The 18,350-nt window shown below is 43.5% G+C and overlaps 1 protein-coding gene across 2 annotated transcripts in view; it reads right to left on the bottom strand.

Annotated features, from left to right (window-relative positions):
- Positions 1-18,350, bottom strand: part of NAV3 (neuron navigator 3) — a 783,489-nt gene that overhangs the window by 181,026 nt on the left and 584,113 nt on the right. The window contains exon 1 of one of the 2 annotated variants that reach the window (XM_038756255.1): positions 10,233-11,246. The exons of the other annotated variant lie outside the window; for it this stretch is intronic. Coding sequence (XP_038612183.1) covers positions 10,233-10,764 — 532 coding nt within the window. The 5' untranslated portion in view covers positions 10,765-11,246. Of the gene's footprint in view, positions 1-10,232; positions 11,247-18,350 lie in introns of those variants that run through there. 2 annotated transcript variants of the gene reach the window in all.

Below are 18,350 nucleotides of genomic sequence, written 5' to 3'. Positions count from 1 at the left end.
TCCACATGTAAGCCCCTTGAAGGCAGGGATCATGTTTCTTGCTTCTGAGGTACATAACTCTGCACACAATAGCCTTCAAGAAATACCACTGATTGATTGAAAGCAACAATAATCAAAATGGTTGGAAAGGGCGTGTGCATACTAGGAGAAGTAAATGCTTTGCTTAAATAGAAACCAGAAGCTGATTTATTGTTTCACTGCTCTGGTTAATGCAGGGTACTGTTCAAAGAGCAAGTGGGAAGTAGTGGTCTGAGATTTGTTTAAAAACGATTTGACTTTAGCTTGGCTCCATCCTCCCTGACGTTAACAACGTGGCTCAGTGGAAAGAGCACGGGCATTGGAGTCAGAGATCATGGGTTCAAATCCCTGCTCCACCAATTGTTAGCTGTGTAACTTTGGGCAAGTCACTTAACTTCTCTGTGCCTCAGTTAACTCATCTGTAAGACGGAGATTAAGACTGTGAGCCTCCCCAGGGGACAACCTGATCACCTTGTAACCTCCCCATCGCTTAGAACAGTGCTTTGCACATAGTAGGTGCTTAATAAATGCCATCATTATTGTTTTTAGGTCTCGGAATGGCAAAGGACATCAGAGCTGGACAGTGGCAAGGTAGGTGTGTGTGTGTGTGAGTGTGTGTGTGTTTCATGATGGAATGGAGCGTTTGGCTCTGTGACACTTTAATCAGGAGAAATTCTTCAAGAAAATTGATAAATCAGTGGTTAATAGGAGCTCCTGATCAATTGTTTTCATACTTTTATTTATGAGGCCGCCGGATCCTCCGACCAGTGGCTGATGTCGGCGAAGGGAGAGGCGGGACTTTCCATGAAGCTCTGGAAGAGGGGACCTAACCCACTGCAGATGTTGGGTAGGGACTGTCTCTATATGTTGCCAACTTGTACTTCCCAAGTGCTTAGTACAGTGCTCTGCACACAGTAAGCGCTCAATAAATACGATTGATGATGATGATGATGTGTACGGGGATTCTCCACATCTGGAGGGGGCCGTGTGCGCAGAGAGCAAACTGTCCACCGGGAACATGTATGCTTTTAAAAATAAATAATAAATAAATCCCCCTATGCTACTGAACCAAGCTTCTACCCATTTAGGCCCATCTTTGAGAAGCAGCATGGTGTAGTGGATAAAGCATGGGTTCTACTCCCGACTCTGCCACTTGTCTGTTGCGTGACTTTGGGCCAGTCACTTCACTGTGCCTCGGTTATCTCATCTGTAAAGTGGGGGCTAAGAATGTGAGCCCCACGTGGAAAAGGACTGTGTCCAACCCAATTACCCCAGCGCTTAGTACAGTGCTTTGCACATAGTAAGCACTTAACAAATACAATAATAATAATTGTTTCTATCATTATTATTATCAACCTCCTCTCTGTCCCCATCTGCAGCTTTGCTCCCTGAGGAAGTGGGGTGGCAGGAGCAGTGGGACTGGGGCTGGGGAAGGGTACTATTTTTTTAATGGTATTTGTTAAGCACTTATGATGTGCTAGGCACTGTACTAGGCGCTGGGGTCGATGAAAGATGATCGGGTTGGACGCAGTCCTTGTTCCATACGGGGCTCACAGTCTTAACCCCCATTTTACAGATGCAATAACTGAGGCACAGAGAAATGAAGTGACTTGCCCAAAGTCACACAGCGGACAAGTGGGGGAGCTGGGATTAGAACCCAAGTCATTCACTCATTCAATCATATTTATTGAGTGCTATGTGCACAGCACTGTATTAAGCGTTTTGCTCTACTAGGCCATGCTGTTTCTCACTAGGCTACACTGTTTCTCAGAAACATTATCTCTGCCTCTCAGTCTCCGTGCCCCACAATAATCTCACTATTGCCTGGAAACTGGAGGATTTTTACTAAAACTTTAATAAAGCATATTCTGTAAGAGGGAACTACTCAAAAGACACAGCTCATATCCATGCCATAAATTGACCCCTTAAACCCACTGAAGGAAGATCCAATAAGGGCATCCAGGGACACCTGTAAATCGGATTTAGTTCAAGGACTTTGCACCTGTATCATTCACTCATTCATTCAATCGCATTTATTGAGCACTTACTGAGTGCAGAGCACTGTACTAAGCTCTTGGGAAACAGAACTCAGCAATGAAATATAGTACAGCCTGTTTAAGTGTAGTGAGCTATGGACTGCGATGAAGGAAAGTGTGCTGCCAGATGAGAGACGCTGTCAAGCTCATAGGAAAAAGAGATGCTTTTTTTTATTTCTGTCTTTTCCTCGGCAGCATACTTAACTTGGTTTTCACTTTCTGAATTCCCTGTTAGCCTCTCCCATTCTGGACTCCATCAGCTGTAACCCCCCTTTGACTCGTTCTTCTACTTGCCTTACAGTTATCCTCCATTGGTTTCCTCACCCTGAGATCTAGATCCTTATATTCCACACGCAACATTCATTCAAGTCATATTTCGGTGTGAAACTCCGCCTTAGTACATAGTCGATTCAGAGCAGAAGATGTTCTATGGATCTGTCAATTATGTGATGTAATTTAGAAATTAACCTTTAGTAAAGATACTTTAAAGTATTTTCGAGAGATTCACCTAAAAAAAAATAAAGTTTACTCAGCTTCCAATTAATTTCAAATTATGAGAGCTTCCAGGGGCTTCTTGGAAATTAACTATTACATACAACCCAGCCCACACACTTCTCCCCACTAAAGGTCAACCTACTCACTTTACCTACATCCCGTCTCTCTTGTTACTCACTTCTCACTCACGTCCTGCCTCTGTCATGGAACTCTTTCCCTTTTCATATCCTACAGACAATTACTCTCTCCAACTTTAAAGTCTTACTGAAAGCACATCTTCTCCAAGAAGCCTTCCCTGACTAAGCCCTCTTTGCTTCCTTTCCCACTCCCTACCGCGTCACCCTGATTTGCTCCTTTATTTCGCCCCTCCCTCAGTCCCACAACACTTATGTATATATCCATAATCCATTTATTTATATTAATGTTATCTCTCCTTCTGGATATGAGCTCATTGTGGGCAGGGAATGTGTCTATCAACTCTGTGGCAGTACTCTCACTCTTTCCCTTGGTGAGCTCATTCGCTCCCATGGCTTCAACTATCATCTCTACGTGGATGATACCCAAATCTATATCTCTTCACCTGTTCTCTCTCCCTCCCTCCAGACTCACATCTTCTCCTTACCTCATGACACTTTCACGAACGTTCAGGCCATGTTTCCCCACTCCTCAAGAAACTCCAGTGTTTGCCCATCCATCTGCTCATCAAGCAAAAACTCCTCACCACTGGTTTTAAAGCACTCAATCACGTTGCCCCCTCCTATCTCACCTCGCTACTCTCCTACTACAACCCAGCCCACACACTTTGTTCCTCTAATACTAACCTTCACACTGTACTTCAGTCTTTTCTATCTCACTATCGATGTCTCGCCCACATCTCACCTCTGGGCTGGAATGCCCTCCCTCCTCATATCAAACAGATAAGTGCTCTCCCCCACTTCAAAGCCTTATTGAAGGCACAGCTCCTCCGAGAGGCCTTCCCTGACTAAGCCCTCCTCTCCTGCTCCCTTCTGTGTTGCCCTGATTTACTCTCTTTATTCATCCTCCCTCCAATCCCCACAACACACAGGTATGTATCTGTAATTCATTTATTTATTTATGGATTTTAATGTCTGCCTCCCCCTCTAGACTGTGAGCTCATTACAGGCAGGAAATGTGTCTGCTTGTTTTTGTATTGCACCCTCCCAAGCGCTTAGTTCAGTGCACATAGTAAGTGCTCAATAAGTATTATAGAATGAATGAATACTTCTTCTACTTCTCCAGCGCTGATTTCTCTTCTTCTCTTCAATCTTACATTTCCTCTTGCCTTCAAGACATTGTTGCTTTTATGTCCCGTTCATTCATTCATGCATTCAATTGTATTTATTGAGCGCTTACTGTGTGCAGAGCACTGTACTAAGCACTTGGAAAGTACAAATCCGCAACATATAGACGGCCCCTACCCAACAATGGGCTCACAGTCTAGAAGGGGGAGACAGACAACAAAATAAAACATGTTGACAGGTGTCAAATCGTCAGAATAGAATAAAAGCTAAATGCACATCATTAACAAAATAAATAGAATAGTAAATATGTACAAGTAAAAACGCTTAACAAATACCATAATTATTGTTACCTTGAATCTACTACAGTGCCAGACATATAGTAAGCACTTAACAGATGCCATTAAAAAACAAAAAACCAACGCCTAAGTTTTCTGCCTAAATTCTTTCTCTCTCTTTTTTTAAAATAGCAAAGCATTTCACGGTTTTTCTTTTAACTCTTTTCACGGACTGAGTAAGGGGCTTCCTCCAACATGCAGAAATCAAGGCTGTTTCTCCTTAGAAAACAAATCTGCTAGGGTGGGAACCTCTCAGGGAAGATGCAGAGAAAATGTTGTCGATGGGGGAGACGCAAGATCCAGATCGAGTCCAGATGGGAAAGAGCAGCTCACGTTGGGGTGAGATGGGAAGCCGGAATCTTTCAAGGAAAAAAAAAATCCATGGCCCACGCTTGAATAAGCTCCTCATTATGGGACAGGGTTGATACCGATAATTGAAATAATTGAAAAGCAGTGTTGCTCAATGGAAAGAGCACGGGCTTTGGAGTCAGAGGTCATGGGTTCAACTCCCGGCTCTGCCAATTGTCAGCTGTGTGACTCTGGGTGAGTCACTTAACTTCTCTGTGCCTCAGTTACCACATCTGTAAAAAGAGGATTAAGACTGGCACCTCAAGTACGTCAAACTAATCTTCTCATGGTTCCTCCTAAACCCTCTCCTAGGACCCACCAACTTTCCCATCACTGTTGACAACAACACTTTCCTCCCGTTCTCACAAGCCCACAAAATTGGTATTATCCTTGGCTCTTCTCTCTCCTTCCATTTGCAAAATCTGCCAGGCACCACATTCTGAAGGTTCTAGTTTCCTAAAATCTCCAGAATCTGCTCTGTTCTCTCCACCTAACCGGTCCAGAGATTTGTTATAACCTGTAAACACTATTTCATCAGCCTGCTCACTTTCCTTTTTGCCTCCAGCCTGACAAGTGCAGCCTGCACCTTGCTAAACAACTTGCCAAGCGAAGAGATGCGGTTTGCAGCTTTTTAAACACCTTGTTAAATAGGATGCTCTTTGGCATCTATAGCTCCCTGTTATCAACCAAATAACTATTGACACAACTACTGAGTCCCAGGTGAGAACATAAAGGAACGATGATTGGTAGATCAGGGCAAGGATGCGGAAGAAGCTCGATGTGATGGTTAACAGGTATAATATAAAGCCTGGGAGAAGACTCTTGTTGCTGTTGCTCACTGTTATCAGAAAAAACAGCAGACAGCCCAGGCTGGAGGAGACTTTTTAGCCAGGGACCCTTGTGCTGGTCTCTGTTCATATTCGGACTGATAATCTCTCCGTGGGGGGAATCTCATTGCCTCTGGGTTGAGGGTTTAATCCCTTGCTCCGGGTTTGAGGGCTGAATGGTGTCTGAAATCTTGTGACCCCTGGGTTGGAAGCCTTAAAGGAAGCAGTATCTTTTATGATTAATGATTTGTTTATGTTAATAAATATTCTATGGAATGTTTTCTGACTATAATACTGAACACCATAGTTTGTTCTGTCGGTATAGCTGAGTCACAAACCCCCTCATCCCGAACTGGCTTTAGGACAAAACACAGTCTTTCCTCTATCTAGCCCATACTTTACTTTTATGCAGAGATCAGTTAAAAAAAAATGCCCCTCCATTCTTCAAGAACCTCCAATGGTTTCCATCCCTTTCCACATCAAGCAGAAATTACTGACCGTAGACCTTGACACACCCTATTTAATCTTGTTCCTCTCTCATTAGAACCGAGCGCACAAACTTTAAACTTTGCTCTTCCAATGCCAACATACTCACTGTGAAACTCATTCTCATCTCTCTCTCCATCGACCTCTTGCTCAAGACCTCCCTCTTGCCTGGTTGTCCCAGCTCACATCTGATGGGACAATAGTGATGATGCTACCTGATTATCATCTGATGATGATAAGAATAATGATATTAATAATACCACTGGTGTATTGCACTCTCCCAAGTACTTATACAGTGCTCTGCACACATGTGCTCTGCATATTGTATCTATTTCAATCAATACCATTGATTGAAATACCACTGATGGATCATCCTCCTCATCCTCAAATCCCCACTAGGATCACATCTCCTCCAGGAAGACTTCCCGCCTTAGTTCCCTCCTTGCAGCATCAACTAGGAACTTAAGTCCCGACCCCCTGTGGACCTAGGATATTCACCCCACTTCCACAGCATTTAAGTGTACATATTCCTACACTCTGTTTCTTCTATCTCCATTAGCTGACTCACCTTTTACATTCTGCAGACCTCCAGTGTAGTTCAAATTTAAATCCTCACTTTGCTATCACCCCACCCCCATCCCTTACTTCCACAGCACTTATGTACATTGGCTTAGACTCTGCTACTACCTCTAGCTGTAATTTATTTTAGAATCTGTCTTGTCTTATGCTGTCGAGTCATCTCTGACCCATAGTGACTCTGTGGACACTTCTCTCCCAGAATGCCCCACCTCTGTCTGAAATTGTTCTGGTAGTGTATCCATGGAGTTTTCTTGGTAAAAATTCAGATATGGTTTACCATTGCCTTCCTCCGCGCTGTAAATCTGAGTCTCCGCCCTCGATTCTTTCCCATGCGGTTGCTGCCAAGCACAGGTGAGTTATGACTTATAGCAGATTGCCTTCTACTCACTAGCTACAGCACAATGTAGAATCTGTCACCTCCACTAAATTGTAAGGTCCTAGAGGATAAGGGATTTTGCCTACCAATTATACTATACTCTCCCAAGCACTTAGTACAATGCTCTGCTCTGCTCAGAGTAAATACTCAACACATACTATAACTCTCTAGAGTCTAAGCTCTTTGTTGGCAGGGAAAGTGTCTGCCAACTCTGTTGTATTGTACTATCTCTCCTAAGTGCTTAGTATAGTGCTCTGTACCCAGTAAAGGCCTGATAAATAAGATTGATTGAATATCAGACTGGTATTTTAATTTTGGGCTTTTGTACCAACTATCAAATTCAATCAGTGCAGACCCTGCATTGGAGTAATATGTCGGGCTTTCCCTTTTCAGATAGACCTAACAGGAACTACCATTTCTTACACATACATGTTCCAATGTTTAGGAAATGTTATCGATTCTATGGAGATTGTAGCATGTTGAACCTAAATATAAATCATTTTTTTCAAAGTGACCCAACTTGGGAAATCATCTTAGTCTTTTGTCTAGGGTTAGAGATATCAGAAGTCACTGGTTTGAGGTTTCAAAAACTTCCCACAAAATGCTCACTGCTCTGATAAAAAGCCATATTAATGTGCCATATAAATATATGTTTGTAGTAAGTTTAAAAGAGAGAAATAGAACACATGGAAGGAAGGATTTAGACTTCAACAGCGCTCATCAAGCCTGGCTCTAAGAAGCCATTTTAAGTCCAAACCTGAGCTGAACATATGGCATAAGGAATAGAACTCCAGGATGCTGGAAGTTAGGTCAATGTCACTTATATTCAGTACAGAATGGCTTTTAGAGTGAAATATTTATCCCTCTATCAGCATTTTATCGGCATTATTTCTACTGGTGACAATCTCCTAGGCTCTCTGTAGTACTTGAGCATGCTGGATTTGAGAGCTAAACCTCAAGCTAAAGGAGAGAAATTGCATGTCCTACAGAAGGCAGAAAGCATTATCTCTGAGTCGGAGGGAATATACTCCTTGGCTTCTTATTTTTGTCTCCTACCTGGCTGTAAGGCCCAAAGATCTGCATATCGAAAGATGATTTTGTAATAAACCCTTGGCTTGTTCTAAAAGCAAGGCTATTTAGAAGTTCTGCCAAATGATATTGTTTCATTTCAAAATCATTCATTCATTCAATCGTATTTATTGAGCACTTACTGTGTGCGGAGCACTGTACTAAGCGTTTGGGAAGTACAAGTTGGCTACATATAGAGACGGTCCCTACCCAACAGCGGGCTCACAGTCTGGAAAGGCTCACAGTCTGATACTCCCAGATTCCTCTGTGTGAAAAGTTATAACCCACCAATCTAGAAAGGGTTGTTTAGGCACGCAGTTAAAAGGCAGTGAAATTGATTCCTTCTAAATAGCCTTGCTTTTAGAACAAGCCAAGGGTTTATTACAAAATCATCTTTCTATATGCAGATCTTTGGGCCTTACAGCCAGGGAGGAGACTAAAATAAGAAGCCAAGGAGTATATTCCCTCTGACTCAGAGATAATGCTTTCTGCCTTCTGTAGGATGTGCAATTTCTCTCCTTTAGCTTGAGGTTTAGCTCTCAAATCCAGCATGCTCAAGTACTACAGAGAGCCTAGGAGATTGCCACAAGTAGAAATAATGCCGATACAATGCTGATAGAGGGATAAATATTTCACTCTAAAATCTTGCACAGTGGCTGGCCAACACAGACAACTGCTAGAAAATTATGCTAAAATGGCTGTACTTTACACAATAAATTGGGTTGTTCTTGAAAGAAAAGATTTTAATTTCTTTGCTCTTCTATCTCCAGGGAGTTGAGGAGGAAATGTAAAATGTCAGACCACATCTCCCTTTATGGAGCTCATTCTTCCTTAGTTGGAGGATGTTTAACAGAAACAACCAATCACATATAGTCCAATATTGATAACCTTAGGCAACTGTAACTTCTAGATGCAGTTACATCTCAGCTATTCAGACAAAAGTGCTGTCCTTTAAAGTCAATGAACCTGGAAGCTGAATCATCTTTCTCTTCATTGTACACCAGGTATTTTGCCTTTTGCCGCTCTTTCCAAAGGTTTCTGATACTCCCAGCATCCTCTGTGTGAAAAGTTACAACCCACCAATCAAGAAAGGTCTGTTTAGGCACGCAGTTAAAAGGCAGTGAAATTGATTACGTTGTTTCCTCTTGACTGCAAGCTCACTGTTGTCAGGGAACATGTCTACCAACTCTTGTTCTACTGTACTCACCCAGGAGCTTAGTACAGTGCTCTGCACACTGAAAACACTCGATAAATACTATTGGTTGATCGACTGATCCCCCAAAAGGAACAGAAATAAAAAAAATCATCAAACCTTCAGTAAACATTAAACCTCACTGTATACTTATCACCGGCACAGGGAAAACTACAAGTTAGATGGGGTAAATGTCTTTATCAGGAAACCCAGGATAAAAGTGCACTTTACCTTGATATATATTTCTATTCATTTAATAAATACAACCTTTGGATTGGCAGATAGATGATAAAACATGGTTTAACTGATGACACAAAATTCAAGACCCCTTTAGCCAAAGTATCCAAGTATCCCTGAATTAGATGTTTTGCATAAAGAATATTGAACCTGCAAATTATCATCACTGTTCATATCCTAGAACACTAAATCTGTATCAGAACAAGCCTGCTGCAAGGGGAAAGGGAAGGTGGAATGAATGTCAGTCATCCTAGTGCAAAGCATGTGAACTACTCAACCACTCATGGACATAATTCCTCAAAATCCAAGCCCTTTTGAGAACACTTCCTGACCAGATGTCTGTATAGCCCATGTTACCAGTTACCAGTGTGTTCCATAAATGAGTAAAATCATTCGGATTAGGTCTTAACATGCTATTAAGAAGCTGGGACACTCTGATTGAGAATTTTAAATGCCTATTATCGTGCATCACAATTGGTGTAATTAGCCTTTGGAGCCTCACCATCCGTAATGATTTTGCCTTCCCATGTTTATGGATGAGATTACCTGCAGGGATGAGGGGAAAAATGTGTGGGGAAGGGGCATAAGTAAGACATGTTATTGTTTTTAAATAAAAAAAAGGATCCTTAAGTAGATGATTTTAATTAACAAAAGAGAGAAATTATTTACATAGCAATCAAGTTTTTTAATAGATATTTATATCTCAGCTCTTGTAACCATCTGTACCCTCAGAAGATACAATTGATAATTTTAAACTCACATTTCCCACTTTTCTTTCCTCAAAAGAATTTGGAAATTAGTTTTTGTCTCTCCTGGGTGGAGGAACTAAAACAGTGCATCAGCAAGGTACAAAAATCTGACTTTAGGTAAATTAGAGGTCACCTCTAAGTAGTCTTGTTGAATGCACAAATATGCCTCACAAACAGTTGCTGCTATGTCATTGTCTCCCCATCCCATAGCCAATATTACTCACCTAACATGTCAGTGTAAAGTGCTTGTTCCAGATCCCCTAACATTGTAAGTATAACATCCTCATCGAGATGAGCAGTTCCTTCACGTAAGCAGCTTTCTTCTTCTTCCTCCGCCCAGCTCTTTCTGGTGAACTTCGGATCGAAAGACACAGTTTCTTCATCCCATCGGCCAGCTTCGTGGTCCACATCAAAGACCTTTTCAAAGGAACGTTTCTCAGCTAGTCTACCGCTTGGCTGGCGACCTCCAGAAGGCAGGCTATCTGCCCCGTCCTGAGCTGCTGGACCACTGGAGTGATAAAGATTCTGCACAGACCGTGACAGAACCTTAGATAGTGGGTTTCTTCCTTCGAAGTTGGATGCTCTCTGGCTGGTCTTCGCTGCATTTCCAAACCAGTTTGTCTTCCGAACGGACGGTCTGTTCTCCGCTTCACTGGTGAGCACAAGATTGGTCAAAGACTTTTGTTTCTGGAGACTAGCAGCACCTCGTCTCACTTCCTTGCTCTTAAAAACAGAGAGCCCAGATGGTCGCTGCATGATTTTTCCCCAGATTTCTCGTGCCGGACAGATTTCACACTATCTTCCTCCTCTGGAGCTCAGAATTCCATCCCTGACCGTGGGCAATCCGAGGGCTGTACTTACGGGATTCCCTCTCCACGAGAACACAAATCACATCCATCCTCATCGCATGCTGAGAAGAAGGAGGACAGGCATATTGGCCACTTTGCATTGCTGCATGGGCTGAACTGCATCACTCTGTAGTACTCACAACCGATTTCTTCGATTTTTCTCCAACGGAAGAGAGTTGAGCAAATACTCAGCTCCAGCACGGTGCAGGCAACGTTTTTCAGACATTAAGTTCACTGGAGTGCTCTATCCATGTTGCCCTCTCCGTCCCCACTGTCACAGCACAAGTGCTTTTCTGTGTTTTTATTCTCCCACCAGCTCATGACCGATTCCAGTTCAGAGCTCCTTACTTGATCTGACACGGTGCTGCATGTCAGAGCCTCCACGTCAGAGCTCAATATGAGCTGAAATTAACCACTGAAGCACAGCTCCCCGCAAAAGCCTCCTCACATTTTAGTATTCAACCTGCATTCCCAGATCTATGACTCTTCCCTGCTACTGCAGTGGCTGCCATGGCAGCAAACATCCTGGTAAATTAGAACGGTGAAACGGGAGCTTCAGTCCAGTTTCGAATGCCACAGGTTTCCAAACACAACTGAACCTGAAAGTGATGCTAAATATTAACCCTGCCACAAGCTGAGATTTCTATATCTTCGACTCCCACCTAAGTCACAAGCTAGGAATGACAGACTAATTCCCGGTAGCTGCCAGCAGCAGAAATAGGCTGATCCATGTGCTGAAAAGCACAAATCAAATACAAGAGTGGAAACTAAAAAAAAAAGAAAGCTTGACACTCTCCACCCACTGAGTCCCTTAAAAAGAAATGCTTAGTATCATCTCTTTTTCTTTTTTGTTTTTTTTTAAATGAGCCCAAATTCATAAGATTTATAAGTCTTTAAGGAATCATTTCACAATACCAAAAATCAGGATATATTTCAAGCTTCTGAAAGGAATCAGAAAACTGCATAAAAATATGCATTAACCACCAAGGCAAAAAAGCTTAGTTTTTGCAATTAAAAGAAACAAAACAGGTACCTGAATGCTGAAAATGTGGAAAATGTGTTTTCTTTGGGATACGACCCCCAAAGAATTAAAATAGAATACAAGCATTTACTAATGATTTTCTGTACCTCATGTTTCATGAGCCCCAAGAGACAATACTAGAAAACAGCTTCAGAGAAACTCTTGAACTTCAGAATCAGAGATGGAACAACATGCACCCCTGAAAGTAAATTAATGGTCTTTAACAGCAGTGGGTCCTGCTATGTTCAAAAAGAAAAATTTATGGAGAAGTGGTAGAGATCTTTCCTGGCCAAAATGGATATGCTTTTTTTTTGTCTTAATTGTGTCCCTTCTTTGACCAAAGCACTACTGGAAATTGTAAAGGATGGTCCCTGTCATTGAGGAGCTTGAAATCTAATGAAAAGCTGATAATTGGATAAAAACATGAGTGTGAAGACTAATACGGTGCACTGTACACACAGTTCATTATATTTTAGTAAATGGAAAACTAAATAGAAGTTCAATGATAATGATGGATTCAATAAAATAAGTTTATATCTAGCATTTTACATAATGGAGTGAGGCAGTGTCTTTGGAGGAAGTCTCTGTTTTGGGAGAAGAAAAAGTTTTGAAGGAAGAAAGGGATGTGATTTGGTGACAGTGGGGAGAACATTTCAGGAGGAGGCAATGGTGGAAGGTGATGTGGATAAGTGTGGAGTGAGTTGTTAATCAGTTTCAACTGAATGGAACAGAACACACTTCAAGGCTGTGGCAGGAGATGCAAGCTGCTGGGTGGGAGAGGATTGACCAGCAGAGTCCTTTATCTAGAGCTTTAATTTGATGTTACAGAAAACAAGGAGCGAATGAAGGCTTTTAAGGAGGGGGATTGTCATAATCAGATTGTCAGCTGAGTTTATGATCCTTTAGATTGTAAATTCCCTCTGGACAAAGAACGTTTTTACCATCTCTGTGGCACTGTGCTCTCTCAAGTGCTTAGCATGGTGCTCTGCACACAGTAAGAGCTGAATAATAACCATGAATCGATTGATGATTCTTGCTGCTTTGCAGGGGTTGAAATCATCTGACACCACATTCTAGGCCCCCATAGTAGCCCCGTGTAGATCTGCAAAGAATAGGTTGAACAATGCTGTACTTGGGCAGATTCATCCCAGTAATGAAGAGGATTGGGTCAAGCAAGGTCCCTTCAACTCTGATCTGATAGTCCGTGCCATCGTGAGAAGCAGAGTGGCTTTGTGGATAGAGCATATTTCTGAGAGTCAGAAGGACTTGAGTTCTAATCCCTGCTCCACCACTTGTCTGTTGTGTGCCTATGGTCAAGCCACTTAGCTTCTCCACTCACCACATCTGTAAAATGGGAAATAAAACTGTGAGCCCCATGTGTGACATGGACTGTTTCCAACCTAACTTCTATCAACCCCATTGATCAGTTCAGTGGCTGGCAATTAGTATGTACTTAAATGCTGAAAAAAGATTAGTCATGGTGAACTTCTCCAAGCAGACCAACATACTTACTATTTGGCAGAACTCAGATATGTTGAAGATGTTCAGTGTTATTGTAAGATCTATCAATATGGCACAAAGGATCTTTGTCCTCAATCTATCTGACAAGCTGCAAAGTCTATTCAAGAGAACTTGACTAATTATATTCTCCGGGGTCCTGTCCAGAAGGGTCCCAGTTATAATCCTGCTGGAAGTGGAAACCAATGAGACATCCTGCTCAGTTTTTTCTAATCAGTTTTCTCTCCTCCTCACGGTCTCTTTGAAATTCTTCAGTTTTCTTTATGCCAAAGAAGAGTTTGTATAGAAACTCAAACACCTGAGGATTAGGTACTTGTCTTCCTTGTAGATGTCTGAGGGAATGTTGTCAGATGCAGAAGCATTTTATGCGGATTTGACTACACAAGTTATTTTCTTAAGAGGTCAGAAATAAGTCCTTACCTCCTCAGTTTAGCCATTTTCCTAGTTTTCAAGAGCCTACCTCTTTACGATGGGAGGATTCATTGTTGCAACCTTGCCATCCTAGTAAGATTCCTTCTTTGTGATAAGAGCAAAACCATTTATATTCTTCAGAGATGGCATGGTATCATGAAAGAACCAAATAGGTTCTTGAGGGTTGAGTATAACGGCAGTAGTGAGAGTATTTATTAAGTGCTTACAGGCTGCAGAGTCCTGTGCTGGGAGAGGATACTCCAAGAGAATGGGCAGATACGGTCTCTGTCCCTTGGGGAGGCTCACAGCTTTAGAGTATAAATGGAGGTAAGTGACCGGAGACAGGCACGTCAGGAGTGATGATACATTAGGACACAACACAGACAAATTCACAAAATGAAAACAAAGCCAGTAGGGTGCTATGGATAGAATGTAGACTATCTTGTCCCTCTAGGTGGTAAGCTCACTGTGGGCAGGGAATGTGTCTGTTCATTGTTACAGTGTACTTTCCTAAGTGCTTATTACAGTGCTCTGCACACAGTAAGTCATTAAATATGACCAACTGACTAGGGGAGCAGAATTTCTGGCTCCTCATGGCTCCGAGTCCAAGGGGCTCCTGTAGCCACACCACCTGCTACCGCAGTCCCCAGTCTTCCCAGGGTTTTGTGAAGGCCTTTGCTCTTTGTTCTCATTCCCATCACTGTGGTGGAAGGCAGGATGAGATGGAGTCTCCTCGATGGTGTGAAGGACAGCCAATGCCAGTTCCTAGAGAGGCAGTCTGGCAGGCTGCCTGGTGGAGGAAATGCTGAGAGAGCAAAGCAGCAGATTTTACCATGTCTAAACACCATGCCAACCTCGTTCACTTCAAGTTTATCCTTTCCTGCCTTAACTCAGCCCTCTCTTCTGCCAGACAAAACTATTTCTCCTCCCTTATTGACACCCATGCCCATCACCCCCGCCAGCTCTTCCGTACATTCAACTCCCTTCTCAGGCCCCCGGTTCCTCCCCCTCCTCCGTCCCTCACCCCCAACGATCTGGCCTCCTACTTCATTAACAAAATTAAATCCATAAGGTCCGACCTCCCCAAAGTCTCTTCCCCCCTTTCTCCAACCCCCCGGCTCTCAACACTCTCTGCTACTCTCCCATCCTTCCCAGCGGTATCCTCAGAGGAGTTCTCCTCCCTCCTCTCAAGTGCTACTCCGGCCACCTGTGCTTCTGACCCCATTTCCTCTCATCTTATGAAATCTCTCGCTCCATCCCTTCTCCCCTCCTTAACTTCCATCTTCAACCGCTCACTCTCCACTGGTTCCTTCCCCTCTGCCTTCAAACATGCCCATGTCTCTCCCATCCTAAAAAACCCTCTCTTGACCCCACCTCACCTTCTAGTTATCGTCCCATATCCCTCCTACCATTCCTTTCCAAACGCCTTGAACGAGTTGTCTACACGCGCTGCCTAGACTTCCTCAACAACAACTCTCTCCTCGACCCCCTCCAGTCTGGCTTCCGTCCCCTTCATTCCACGGAAACTGCGCTCTCAAAGGTCACCAATGACCTCCTGCTTGCCAAATCCAACGTCTCATACTCTGTCCTAATCCTCCTCGACCTCTCAGCTGCCTTTGACACCGTGGACCACCCCCTTCTCCTCAACACGTTATCTGACCTTGGCTTCACAGACTCCGTCCTCTCCTGGTTCTCCTCTTATCTCTCCGGTCGTTCTTTCTCAGTCTCTTTTGCAGGCTCCTCCTCCCCCTCCCATCCTCTTACTGTGGGGGTTCCCCAAGGTTCAGTGCTTGGTCCCCTTCTGTTCTCAATATACACTCACTCCCTTGGTGACCTCATTCGCTCCCACAGCTTCAACTATCATCTCTACGCTGATGACACCCAGATCTACATCTCTGCCCCTGCTCTCTCCCCCTCCCTCCAGGCTCGCATCTCCTCCTGCCTTCAGGACATCTCCATCTGGATGTCCGCCCGCCACCTAAAGCTCAACATGTCGAAGACTGAGCTCCTTGTCTTCCCTCCCAAACCTTGTCCTCTCCCTGACTTTCCCATCTCTGTTGACGGCACTACCATCCTTCCCGTCTCACAAGCCCGCAACCTTGGTGTCATCCTCGACTCCGCTCTCTCATTCACCCCTCACATCCAAGCCGTCACCAAAACCTGCCGGTCTCAGCTCCGCAACATTGCCAAGATCCGCCCTTTCCTCTCCATCCCAACTGCTACCCTGCTCATTCAAGCTCTCATCCTATCCTGTCTGGACTACTGCACTAGCCTTCTCTCTGATCTCCCATCCTCGTGTCTCTCTCCACTTCAATCCATACTTCATGCTGCTGCCCGGATTATCTTTGTCCAGAAACGCTCTGGACATATTACTCCCCTCCTCAAAAACCTCCAATGGCTACCGATCAATCTGTGCATCAGGCAGAAACTCCTCATCCTGGGCTTCAAGGCTGTCCATCACCTCGCCCCCTCCTACCTCACCTCCCTTCTCTCCTTCTACTGCCCAGCCCGCACCCTCCGCTCCTCCACCACTAATCTCCTCACTGTACCTCACTCTCGCCTGTCCCGCCATCGACCCCCGGCCCCCGTCATCCCCCGGGCCTGGAATGCCCTCCCTCTGCCCATCCGCCAAGCTAGCTCTCTTCCTCCCTTCAAGGCCCTGCTGAGAGCTCACCTCCTCCAGGAGGCCTTCCCAGACTGAGCCCCTTCTTTCCTCTCCCCCTCGTCCCCCTCTCCATCCCCCCGTCTTACCTCCTTCCCTTCCCCACAGCACCTGTATATATGTATATATGGTTGTACATATTTATTACTCTATTTATTTATTTATTTATTTATTTATTTTACCTGTACATTTCTATCCTACTTATTTTATTTTGTTGGTATGTTTGGTTCTGTTCTCTGTCTCCCCCTTTTAGACTGTGAGCCCACTGTTGGGTAGGGACTGTCTCTATGTGATGCCAATTTGTACTTCCCAAGCGCTTAGTACAGTGCTCTGCACATAGTAAGCGCTCAATAAATACGATTGATTGATTGATTGATTGATTTACCCCTACCCTGGTGCACAAGGACCATGTTGGGAACAGGGATTCCCCCCTAGTTGTGGGAGGGATGTTGACAGTTACCACAGATATTTTTCTTAACAGTAATAATCATGGTACAGTGCTTACTATGTGCCAAGCACTGTTCTAAATGCTGGGGTAGATACAAGATAGTCACATTGGTCACAGTTCCTATACCACGTGGGGCTCACAGTCTTAATCCTCACTTTTCAGATGAGGCAACTGAGGCTCAGAGAAGTGATGTGACTTGCCCAAGGTCAGATATGTGGCAGAACCAAGATTAGAACCCATGACCTTTTGACTCCTAGGCCCAAGCTCTATGCACTAAGCCACACTGCTTGTATTTAGGAGGGTCTAACAATAATCTTATATAGACAAAACTCATTTTTTTGGCACCGCATACCTTTTCGTTCCACCTTAGAGTCCATCCCAAAACTCCCAATGAAGCATGATCAATAGGCTGGCTGCATGTTAGGATTTTCCACCTGTTCTTAAGCTTGTGATTGAATGAATGAATGAATGAATGAATGAATGAAGCAAGCTTATAGCCCTTATCTTGCTGCTGCCCTGGAAAGTTAATCGTGCTGTAACACGGAAAGGAGAAGTGTGAAAGTGAGGGAGAGCTGGAAAGCCACCCTTGTATTTCCGGTGCACTTCTTGCCACTGTTTTGTGGTTTAATCTGCATGTTATGTCAATTTTTTTGAGGCTTCCCATTGTTGTACACGAGAAGTCATGCACTTGCTTGTTATAAGTAGTTCCTTTATTTTCCGATTTTATTTCACTGAACAGTCTTGATATTTGCTTAAACTTCACCACAAATCTTAAAAGGTTTGCTGGTAGACAGAGTCTCAGAGAAGGGCCCGTTGGCTATGTATGTCAATACTTATAGCTGGGGTTCCTTGTTTTAGTTAGACTGCTGTGGAATTGTCAAAGAGTTCCTCGTATGTGACTTCAATCTCGAAGAGGTTGATATGATGAACTATCTTCATGGATACCACCTTTCGATTCATTGCTTATACTGATAAAGTTTGGAGATACCCATTGCATGTGGAAGATATGCTATTTCCCAGTAGCACTGATGTGTTGTTGATGTTGATGTTGTTGCCAGCTTGTACTTCCCAAGCGCTTAGTACAGTGCTCTGCACACAGTAAGCGCTCAATAAATATGATTGATGATGATGATGTGATATCCTTCCCTTTGATGATGCTGCCAACCAACATAATTTCTGAACTATCCTTTAACAGTATCTCATACTTTTGTTTCGGATGCCTCAGCCAGGAGAACTGAGCCCATTCAGGGATTTATACAGAAACGACCTATGATAAGTAAAATGTATGCATACAACTGACTTAATGAGCAATGGTGTGGGACTTTGATGAATTAATAATAAAGCAACATAACATATGTTAGTTTCAGATAAAACTGTCTAGACTTTGTTTGGTATGCCCAGTTCCCCTATAATGCTGGGACTGCCCTGTCAGGC

This window comes from Tachyglossus aculeatus, chromosome 14 (assembly GCF_015852505.1).
Source record: "Tachyglossus aculeatus isolate mTacAcu1 chromosome 14, mTacAcu1.pri, whole genome shotgun sequence".
Classification (NCBI taxonomy): Eukaryota; Metazoa; Chordata; class Mammalia; order Monotremata; family Tachyglossidae; genus Tachyglossus; species Tachyglossus aculeatus.
Note: the sequence above shows the minus strand (reverse complement) of the source record. Positions and strands in the feature narration are given on the sequence as shown.